This window comes from Argiope bruennichi, chromosome 6 (assembly GCF_947563725.1).
Source record: "Argiope bruennichi chromosome 6, qqArgBrue1.1, whole genome shotgun sequence".
Lineage (NCBI taxonomy): Eukaryota > Metazoa > Arthropoda > Arachnida > Araneae > Araneidae > Argiope > Argiope bruennichi.
Genome location: NC_079156.1, coordinates 127,778,418 through 127,790,786, shown reverse-complemented (window position 1 = coordinate 127,790,786; position 12,369 = coordinate 127,778,418). Strand labels below are relative to the sequence as shown.

At 32.1% G+C, this 12,369-nt stretch overlaps 1 protein-coding gene across 1 annotated transcript; it reads left to right on the top strand.

Annotated features, from left to right (window-relative positions):
* Positions 1–9,947: 9,947 nt before the first annotated feature.
* Positions 9,948–11,351, top strand: LOC129972040 (zinc finger protein 112-like). Its single transcript, XM_056086021.1, has one exon. It carries the CDS (start codon positions 9,948–9,950, stop codon positions 11,349–11,351), a length of 1,404 nt encoding a protein of 467 aa, XP_055941996.1.
* The last annotated feature ends 1,018 nt before the right edge of the window (positions 11,352–12,369 follow it).

Here is a 12,369-nt window from a genome sequence, read left to right as displayed (position 1 = left end):
TAATGGTCAGTATTACGATATTTTAACTGAAAATACTTAGGTTCGGTTAATAATTGAAATAATCGACCGCACCATTGTGATTTTGAGTTGGTGTAAGCATTTTTCAACTTGATGTTTCATTAAAAAATGACTTTGTATTTTTACAAATGGCAAATATAGAACATTTTTAAATTCTGTTTTTGATATTAAAAACGAATTTCGCTAAGTTCATTTATACATTAACAATCATGTTCGGTGAGATATATTTATTGCACTTTTGTATATATTTTAATAAATACTTTTATATTAGACATCATAGTCAAATGTCTCTGTATTTTGTCTTCCTTTTTATTGAAATTCTTCGTTAAAATTTGCAATGAGGGATTACTTTCGGTAAATTCAGTGTTAAGTACATTTTCAATGACTTGTGTATTCTCTTTTAATAATAAAGCTAAGCGTGGTGACACGTGAAAAGAAAATTAGCGCTCCCAGCGTTGGCAAATGTACATTTTCGAATGTTAAGAATAGGCAGCTCGGAACGAGGTTTTTGAATTGCTTGATAGCAGTTTAATTAATTTAAAAACAAACGAATGTGATGTGAACGTGTATGTGATAAAGTGATAATAGAATACAAAAAAAAATAAAAAATAAAATCGAATGTGCACAGCGTATCTTCACTTGTCCCAGTCTACATGCTTTTTATTCAACGATTTCTAAGCCGGGATTCTGATTATGTACCCTATCGAAGCGATCCGAATTAGAAAAGAAATAATAACAACACAATGGAAACTGATAATATCAAATCAAATATAGAAAAATATATTACACTAACATCATATCATTAAAATAAGGATGAAATGCCTCCTTATAAAATTGCAACACAGAGGCGATTAAAATTCAAGTCTGTTTGATGATTGTAAAACATGTTTATTAGAAGTATTTGATGGAGTTGGTATGGAAACATATTCATTTTGGACTCGTGTTTACAGAAATTATAGACTATTGTAAATAAAATGTTTTTTTTTTGTTATTATATTTTTATTTATGCTTCCACTTATAGAAAAATATTAAATTTAAAATGATAGCTGCTTATTATTCAGAATTAAAATTTGTTTACATTCTTAAACCCCAAGAATTTTAATTAAACTTTGATCTGATATTCAATAAACTACTGCTTTCAATGCTAGTTAATATACCCTTACGTTGTCAATGTGGCTACTACTCTTGGCCAATGCGTAAAAAAAATTATTTAGGAAATTATGAAAAACTATTTCGATATTTGTTTATAGATTTCATAGACACGGCACCCGCAGAGCTCTACCGTTTATCCAATCATGTTGTAAGAACTCTAATATTGATTGTCAAACTTGCGTGAGATTCAAATAATTTTGATAAGGCATCCTTCAGACCATTTATGTGGTAAAATAGGCTTCGGGTTTCCATGAACACTGAAAGAAAGATTAGCGAATTTTTGATCAAAACTTCAATTTTAAAATGTGAATACAGCGACCTGGTTGCGAAGCATTGCATTCGAGTAGAGTACCATTCAATTCTGAAAACTGATTCCAATAAAATATAGTCTGCTCGTTGAAATCTGTTGCAATTTAAATCTAATGTAAAGGGCTTTCCTTCTCAAATGACTAGATCATAAATGAGTGGAAATGAGGGAGAAGGGGTTGATTTGGTCTTCTCGGTAAAGTATCGATCTCTCCAGTTTTCTGTGGTTTCTAAGTAAGAAAATTTTAGGTATTTTATCATTTTAGGCATAGTATTAAATTTCTAATCAATTCATCATTAAAATAGCCCATTTGTTTACACTTCTGAACGGAAGAATAGCCACTGAAACTGCTCAATTGCGTAATCAAATAAGAATGCAATCAAAGGGCTGAGAAATTCCAGTTAATAAAGAGGAAGATAAACACGTGTCCATACCTCTTTAGGCAACTACGAAAGAATACCTCATTTTGGCTTACGGCATTCTGATAAATCTGAATGACCTGAACACTGAGACAGCATTGGCGGAAAATATATTCTGGCCACAATACAACACCTTCTGAAGAAGGATTGTCAAAATATAGTTGAGGTGCCCTAACCCACTTTCACATTGTTCCTTATTTTCTTAAACAATTGTAATTCATTCTCATAACATTTCTTTTTTTAAAAACATATTATTCGCTCTCTATTTTATTCTTACACAATGAATCAGACAATGCCTAATACTGTCATTGCATTCCATCAAACTAATGTATCTTTCGCATTTATTAAAGCCAGGGACAGAATATTTATTAGAGGTCACATTTTATGTTTAATGTCTTATTAAATGTTATAAAAATTGCTTTTTTTCCATTTATCTGAAATAGCCTTTCATTTTATGGAAGGGTAACATAGTAGAATATCATTTCTTTGGAGAATGAGTTTTTGACATATAAAGTAAATATAACCATTAATAATCAAATATTTATATTCTAGAATTGCAAATAGCCATAGAAATTTATTACTAGGATTTATAAATGCATTTAAATATCAAAGATGAATACTTGCATATCTATTAAAATGTTACCTTTTTTCTGTTATCTTCCTAATCCTGAATTTTAACGTCTTCCGGAGTGAAACATTTAATATTTATGATAATTTGATTATCATGGAATTATCCCACGGACAGGTATACTATAATTCGCTCATGACTTTTTGAGGACTGTTTGATGTCGGATTTCGTCATTTTTAAGTTTGATCACCTGATTACAGCCACAACAGTCCGCCTATTAATTCCACCACTTCAAAATGAGGAGTTTGAGAACGGGTGGCAGAATGATCGTGCACTGTGCCCCCACCACGTACAAAGCGATTCTATCATAGAACGGTATTTCAATCGCGATAACCTCCAACTCCAGATTAGATACTTTAATCTACTAAGTCACCTTAGCCACACACAATATTTTTCTCAAGTGGATAAATGAAAATATTTCAATTATAAATAACTCGGTGATATAGTACCTACTACAGTAGCATATATTCGTTTGGGCGATCGTGCAGCTCTTTTCTAACTAAAACTGCATTGCAAGAGGTCTGTTTTTTAGAAAGTTAACAATACATAAATAGATAAATAACTATTATATTTTTATACATTGTTATTTTTGTTATGACAGACGATATTTCTTGAGACAAACAAACAAACATTTATTGCATTATAAAATATCACATCGACACAGACTACGAACACAAAAAGAAAAATCGGAATCTTCGTCTAAGCATGATCCATGCATCTAAGTATCCTCGTATCTAAGTATGAGTGCTTCCGCTCTTATATATATAGTGAAAAACATTTGCATAACATTTGCGTAAATAATTTTTTTAAATCATTTCACTTCATTTGATAAAATGATTTGAACCAGGTTCGAATCATCGACACGCATTCGGATGGAAAGAAACGAGCATCCTATTTTTGCAAACATCTGCCCCCCCCCTTTCCTTTCATCCTCATGCATGTCCACACAGTTACAGAAAAATAACCTATCCTTTGGGAAAAACAAGTACTTTGCCTCCGAAGGCATTCATTAATCAACATATTTAATACCAAAAGAATGAATTTCGTTGAATAACAGCTTAAAGGTCAAACATTTCCTATCAACTTAAAGAACTGTGAAATAACAAATGTACAGCATGTTTTGAGTTACAGAAATAAACCTTACGCCAATACATTGCAAATTACATTTTTTATGTCTTAAAAAAATATAATATTTATATAACACACAATGGAAATCCATTTACATTAATTTGCAGTTACACAAAAAATGAATACATAACAATTTTTCTTTTTACAGTTTTACATGTAATGTACATTTAACAATTAACAAAAAAACACTTTTTTTTCTTTACAACATAACTTTACTTTTACACTAAAGTCGTATTTAAAAAAACACATTTTAGTTCAACTTGAACCATTTCACATGATCTTGTTCAAACGAAAGTAACAAACTTTTGAACTTCAATTCTTATAAAGAAATGTCCATATTACATATTAGTGAATATTTGATCTTTGAATTTTTGTAATTCAATTTTAGTTAGGGACTTAGTGAAAACATCGGCTAGATTGAATTTACTTTGTACATACTTTAAATCAAATATCTTTTGATATACCAGATCTCTCACGAAAAATAATTTCACGTCCAAATGCTTCGTTCTGTGATTTTCGATAGGAGATTTTACAAATTCAATACTGGCTTGATTATCAACCATTAATACATTATCTGCTACGTCCTGTATGATTAGCTTTGATTCTTTACATTCACTTAGAATTCTACTAATCCAGAGTAATTCCTTAGCTGCCTCTGTTAAAGCCACAAATTCTGCCTCCATTGTAGAGAGTGCAATCGCGTTTTGTTTAAAACTCCTCCATTCGATCGGGACTTTACCTAAAAAAATTATCTGCCCTCCCATGGAAGTGCGATCATCTTTATTGGTCGCGTAGTCAGCGTCTGAATAGGCTATCAATTTCAATTCTTTAAGGTTTGAAATATTCAATTCAAGTGATTGTGTATATTTTACATAACCTAACAATTTTAACAATCCCTGCCAATGAGCCATGCCTGGTTCTTGCTGGTATTGTGAAAATATGTTTGTAACATAGGCTATGTCCGGTCTAGTTCTGCTTGCTAAAAATGCGAGACATCCTATTAAATTTCTATATGGAATTTTTTCCATCTCTGCCATTTCAGCTTGCGATTGCGGGAATTGTTTCTTACTATATACAGTTCCTTTCGCTATGGGAAGTAAAGTTATTGGGTAATGAAATTCTTCATATTTTTTGCACATTCTTTCAATGTAATCAGATTGATCTATGAAGATTCCACCATTATTTTCAACAAAATTTACCCCTAGTAATCTTTTCGTTTTCCCTAGAATTTTCAAATCAAAATGTCGTTTTAATAGTTTAACAGCTTCATTTGCATCTGTTTCACTTCTAACAAATATCACAATGTCATCTACATACAGTAAAAGTACAACGTTTTTAGCAAATTTGTACGCGCAGTTACACCACGAAAGTTTTTCAAAACCTAACTCTTTTAATTTACTATTAATTTCAAAGAACCACTCCCTTCCAGATTGATGTAAACCATATATTGCCCTATTCAGCTTACATACATGATTTTCACCTGTTTCAAAACCTGGAGGTTGTTTCATTAGGATATACTGTTTTAATGGGGCGTACAAATATGCACATTAGACATCGCATTGCAGATTAAACCATTTGTTATAACCAACTAACAGTGCAAAAAAAAAAAATCGAATGGTACTAAAATTAATGACAGGAAAACCTCGTCATAGGTTTCACCCTTTTTTTGATGATTACCTTGTGCTACCAGTCTCGCCTTGTATCTCTCTATTTTCCCTTGCGCGTTTCTTTTTATGTTAAAAACCCATCTGGAACCTAGAATTTTAGCGTTATCGGGTTTAGGTATTAAATCCCATACCTTTCTTTCCTTCATTATTTCTAGTTCCTTCTGCATTGTTTTCATCCATTCCCTTCTTTGAGATGTTTTGGCGGCATGTAGATAACAGGATGGATTTTTTACCCCATCCTCTAGTCATTCAGAGTTATAATCTGCTGAGGGGTTGAAGTCTCGACATGAAATGCTTGCTTCTGGTGTTTGGTCCCCAATTACAACACCACTAAATTTATTCAAGCTTAAAAAATCAAATAGTTCACTTTGAAACTTAATATTATTTTTCTCGCAGTACTGTTCAATTTCCCCCAGCGATCTCAATATCGTTTTCATGTTTTCCTCTGAATAGTAAATATCATTTGAACCTTTTTCGCGGGGTACCTTCCTTAACCAATTTACTATTCTTTTTCCCACCTGAGGTTTCGGTGTCCCGGTGCAGTATCCGTCAGTTTCCAATCCCACCCCCTCTGGGTGTGAATCGAGTTCGAGTAATGTCACTGGACAGTCCTGATATTCATCTTCAGAATCTGTTTCTATAGTCCTACTTCGGGTAATTCTGAAAGTTGGGGGGTCCAGGTCACTTTCCTTAAATATTTCAGGTTGAGGTTTTTCTTTTTCGGGGAATTTGTTTTCGAACTTAACGTTTATTGTTTCAATTATTTTTCGCGTTTCTGGATTCCAAATACGATACCCTTTCGTTCGAAATGCATAACCTACTAAAATTTCCGGTTTTTTCTCTTGCATCGAATTTCTTCCTTAAGTGTTTTGGGATACCTATGTAGACTTGGATTCCGAAAGGCTTCATATGCTTTACAGATGGTTGTTTCCCTCCATATAATTCGAAAGGGGTCTTGTTTTCTTTATTATGACATATTCGGTTCCAACTGCAGACAAAATGTAGTAATGCTTCCGACCAAAATCCGGTGATTAAGCCACTATCACGTAATAAAACTTTAATGCCATCCACGGCGGTATAATTAAACCTTTCCGCGATGCCATTCTGTTCCGGGGTATATACATTTGTAAGTTCGTGTTTAATCCCGAGATTTTCGCAATACTCCTTGAATTCGTTGTTTACGTATTCTAGACCATTATCCGAAAGAACATTTTTTTATTTAACTATCTAAGAATCTTTCTGCACGTTTTTGAAATTTAACAAAAGTCTCTAATGCTTCTGATTTAAATTTTAAAGGAAAACAGAATATTTTTCGTGAAAAATCATCAATTATAGTCATAAAATATCTATGTCCGTGGATAGATGTAGTCGGCAACGGACCACACAAATCAGTGTGTACCAATTCAAGGGGTTTTCTGGTAAAAATTCTGTTAATGGGTTTAAAGCTAACACGTTTACACTTGGTTTCTTTACAGGGCCTACAGTCACGAACTGAGCCTTTAAGTTCAGGTAAACCATACACACATTTCATTTTACTTGTTCTTACAATTGCATCCACATTTATGTGGGCAAGTTTTGCGTGCCACTCGGCTAAACTTTTACTGGCAAATTTAACGCTTTTTACTAGTTTCCCATTTTTAGTTTTGATACATGATTTAAGATTAGGTTTTACATTAGACACATTTCATTCACATTATGTACACTATCACTTTGATACTCATTATCGTCATCACTTAAATTTAAACATTTATCAGGAAATATATAATAAAGTCCATTATACAATTTGGCAGTACATAACAACTTCCTATTTTTCTAAAAATGTATATTTTTCCGTTATTGCCTACAAATTTAGCACCCTTTGGGTCAATAAATGGTCCTGAGATTAAATTCCTACGTAACTTAGGTGTATACATTACATCTCTGAGTAATAACTCAACATGACCAAACATTAATTTTACAGTACCTTTTCCTTTGATGACTGTGGTTTGACCATCCACTGCTCCAATCAAAATTTGGTTGTTGATGGTGACGAAATCATCCAGGAACATCTCCCTTGAGTTGCAAAAATGAGAGGTCGCCACTGTATCAAAAATCCAAGGTTGTTGTTCTATCTCAGTTGTTAACACCTCCATTAACAAACTCTCCCCACTTCGGGACCTTGAAGCAGTATTACCTCGCTCTTTCTTTCGCCTTTCTGTCCAGGGTTGTGTCTCCTGTTCCTTCTTTCGCAAAGGGCAGTCTCTTTTAAAGTGCCCTTTTCTATTGCGATGGAAACACACGAGATTGTCCTTGTATCTTTGCTTTCTTGTGGTTGTCGCATATGTAGCAGTTGGCCGATCAGCTTTCCTTTGATGAAGTCTTCCTTCCTCCCGAATCAATTCATCCAGTACTTAAAAAAAACGTAAAGTCCTTTTCCTCCCAGCGGTAGATGTTTTGTATCACATTCTCCATTTCATCAGGTAAAAAACGCAAGATTTGAAAACATCTATCTTGTTCGTTTATGGGGTGTCCGCATTCTTGAAGTTGTTCTGCAATCCTTTCAAGTTTGCTTCCATAAATGGCTATTTTTTCATGTGGTTTTGGGCGAAGATTATAAAATTCATTTTTAAGTGCCATCATCCTGGCTCTTGAATCGGGCTGGAAGTAGTCTTTTAATTTTTTCCATGCTGGTATGGGTCTTCTACATTTTCTATTATCGGGCGTAGACAGTTACTGACGTTCATAAAAATCGTAGCGGAAGCCTTATTTCGCCTTATTTTAAAGTCATTTACCAACTTTACATCTTTTATGTCCGGTTCGACCTCCTTTTTCGTAACTATCTCCCACAAGTTCCGTTCAAGAAGTATAACTTTAATTTCTTTGCTCCACTGCGGGAAATTCGAATCGTCTAAAGGTCGTATCCTACAGTTGATCTCCCCGGTGTCATTCATGCTTAGCATCTGTTATGTTTAAATTTTTCTGCACGGGAAATCTTCTGGCAAAAAGTCCGGTCTTTCGTCAAATAAGCTTCTTCGACAATTCAAGGAATAAATGACTCAGTTTAATAATTGAAGATGCATTTTTTAAATACTGACTTTTTTTTGGCTTGGTAATTTACTGGTTATAAAAAAGTTTTAAATTTTGAGAAATATTCAATTATTGCTTTCTCTTACTTTTATTAGAAATAAAAAAATAAGGCGGTAGAAATTCAGTCATCATTGTTCAGTGGATGTTGCAGTAATTATGGATAAATGTTTAGCGGTAGGAAGCAACTATTGCAGAACTAAAGAGCAAATGCAGCTGTCTTCACTTAGACTTTGTGAAATTATTTCAGAAAATTTTTACTTTTATCCCTTTTATGAGGAATTTAAAAGCGGACAAAATAAACTATATTAAGATTTTATTTTTATGTAGTGAATACTAGATCTCTTTTTCTTGAAAATATCTTAAATCGTTTACCTTATTATACCAAATTAAGTATTCTTTCAAAAGAAATTAATTTTTAGTACTTGATAGCGTGTTGAGTTTGTATAATAAATTACAAGGTTGTGTTCAGTTTTTTAAAAATATCTTCCATTCTTTAAACAGGTCTATTTAAAATAGGCTTCATAATTTCAAGAAAAACGATCAAATAATGTGGAACAAACTTTTAATCATTATCAAAATTTAAGCTTATGAAATATTTGAAACAGAAACCATGGAAGGATTAGTAATGAATTGATAGTAGGATTTACATCCGGATTTCATTTTACGGATATTATATTTTTTCTATTGTTCTATCCAAAATCATCATTCATACACAATCTGATTACTGTGGCATTTCTTAGATTTAAATAATCATGAATATGCTTTGATTTTACTTTTGTCGGCATAAAATAAAAAGGAAATGAAATCATTCCTTACGGGTCATGAGGAACAGAATCAAAACAATCTTTAACAATCTTAATTAATATAATAAAATGTTTTTAACAAAATCTCAATGAATTTCAAACCATTTCAAAGCTGCAAGTGCAGTTTAGAGAATAACTCAATTAAATTGTTTTTAATAACATATAATAAAATGTAAATTTTTATTTATAAGACATGTATACTTTAACATCTTATTCTTTTATTTTCGACTTTTTTAATAATATATTTTTTCACAATCTTAAATTTCACAGGAGTTTGGGATTTTCAAAAGAGTAGTAATAAATTCGAATCAACTGCGGAACTCCGGTTGAAAAAAGATCTTCCAATATCCAAGTCATTTACCCTAAATCTGTTCTAGTAGGAGCCTTTCTAAATCCTTTTTTTTATACTAATTAGTTTTCAGATTACACTAAATCAAATAATATCATGGGTAATCATAAATTAACCAAAAATATCATAAAGCGAAGAATGATTTTACATTTTAAGTCTTATATTCTTCATTGGAATAGAATCCTGTATTTAAATTCTGGACAAAGGGCTCCAGCATGTTATTTAAGAAACGATCAATTCATAAAGTTTCGTATCTGTTTTAACTGTAGAAATAGTTTTGAAATTTGAAGACATCAGCACCACAACTGAAGTATAAAACTGATGAAGAAACAGAAATCCTCATTTCTTCTCCTCTATAACAGAGTCTTTTACATTTTTCATCTAACAGAATTTTAATTAAATTGAAAATAATGGATCAAAATCCTTGCAAACGTTGCGGTAAAACAGTGACAGACGATGAGAATCACCCTTGCTTCCGTCACAAGAAATTTGACTACAGGAATTCACTACAACGGCCAGTAGAATCGGATAAACACCATGACGAAGTAAAAGACAAATCTATGGAGAATTCAAATGACAATACTCGGTGTTTAAGTGGAGATGCTGGACAAAACAAAAATAAAAAATCTGAGTTCATGAATTTGTCGCTTTTTCAAAATAATGAAATAGCTAATTCGGTTTCCTCAAAGGACAACAGCTGTACGACTTTTTCAGAGAATTTCATTAATGAACAACTAACGAATTCTTGTGATAGTTCATATTATGATCCCATTTCAGATGTTCAGATGACTGAAGTCCAAACTAATGAAAATGAATCTGTCACGACTTTTGCAGAAAATTATGAATCTCGTTACAGACTTGAAAATGACCAAAGCGAAACTTTTGAAAAAACTATAGTTGTCACCGGATCAAGTGGTGTCGACATACAAAAACAAGAGGTATTAGGTGCATCAGACTTGATATATGCTACAACTGATGAAGAATGTAAAATGTCTCTTGAAGGCAGCAAATGGCAGACTTTGAAAAAAGATAAAAATTATTTTATGGATGCTCTAGAATATGTTATCATAAATGCTCTTTCAGATAATAATAATATTTCTGGATCTGCGAATTCGACTGTGAATCCTGATCTGCCACCAGGAAGTAACGAGTCAAAAAATGGCAAAAGGAAATTAGCAGAGAATGTAAATGATGAAAATATTTCACTACAAATGAATTATCAGAGCCACAATAAGAACGAGAAAATGTCTACCGACGAGAAGGAACCAATTTCTGCCAAGAAAGAAGACGATGCTGTGGCTGGGCCTTCCGGATTCTGTCCTCGTAAAAAGAAATTTCCTGAGACCTTCAGTAGGAAAGATACTCTTGAAACGCATTATCGAACAGGCACTGGCGACAAGCCCTTCATGTGCAATGTATGTAAGAAAAAATTCTCTTGGAAATCACATCTCGACCAACATTATCTAACCCACACAGGTGAAAGACCTTTCGTGTGCGACTTCTGTGAAAAAGGTTTTACTCGAAAGGGTGATCTGAATATACATGTTATGACTCACACTGGCGAAAGACCTTTCGTATGCGACTTCTGTGAAAAAGGTTTTACTCGAAAGTGTGATCTTAATATACATGTTATGACTCACACCGGTGACAAACCTTTCGTGTGTGATGTTTGTAATAAAGCTTTCGCTCGAAAGTCTACTCTTAAAACACATGCTCGTACCCACACTGGAGAAAGGCCTTATAAATGCCCAATTTGTGGAGTGGCTTTCTCGTCCAGCAGCGATTGTAACAGGCATCGGAGGAGAATGCATTAGGGAAATTAACTTGTAAATTACAGAAATAATTATTTTAATCTTGTATGGAACTATTTTACATTCTTTACCTAATCCAATCAATTTTAATTCAAGATGTTCAAAATTTTATTTTTAAAATTATTCTATAAATTTTACTGATTTGACGAAGTATATTTCCTGATATCAAACCTATAAGCTAGTTGTATTATATTAATTATTGATAATGAAAATATATTTTGTGTTCAAAACGTAAAATCTGTTTTTATTATTAACGACGAATATCTCAAAGAGTGCCTTCCTTCTTATCTTGAAGATTGGGCTATGCAAGACATATTCAATGCATTTTTGTAAATAATTTAATAAATATTTTTACATTAGACTCAAGATTTTAATGTCTCTGTTATATATTTGTTTCTTTCTTAGAAACCCTTTGTAGTAATTTTCTATGAAATAAATAAATTCAGTATCAATTTTTTCCAATGATTTGTGTCGTTTTTTATAATACTGTGTATAAATGTTTTAGTTCACACATGCAGAACAAATAAAATATGCAAATTTGTCTAATGTGCATTTTTAATGCTGGGAATTTGTAGGTCCATACGATGTTTTTGAAATATTTGTTTGTCATTCAATTAATTAAAAAATAAGTGAAATTTTGGCACGTTTGCGTAATAATTTCCGAAGTAAAAAATAATTTTACACCATACTAAAATTGTAAGAATAATCATTTGAATTTTATATGTTTTTAACGTGTAATTGCATTTTATATTTTTAACAAATTAAAAAAAAATATTTTATAACAATATATTTAATTACTGATGTTAAACTTTGATTGTTTCTTAATTTTTACTAACATTTCATCTTATGTTTTTTCCCATTGTTAACGGCCAACATATTGTGATTCGGCTTATTTTTTCGTTGTGTCGTTTCAATGCGAGATACTCTTTTATTAATTACTTACATTACTTACTTTATTAATTACTTTACAAAACTTTTAATAAGTTTTGTAGGTTTTTGTACTTTAAATGAACGTTTCGGT

Coding starts and splice junctions, on each gene's coding strand:
- LOC129972040 (XM_056086021.1), top strand. CDS start 9,948: ATGGATCAAAATCCTTGCAAACGTTGCGGTAAAACAGTGACAGACGAT.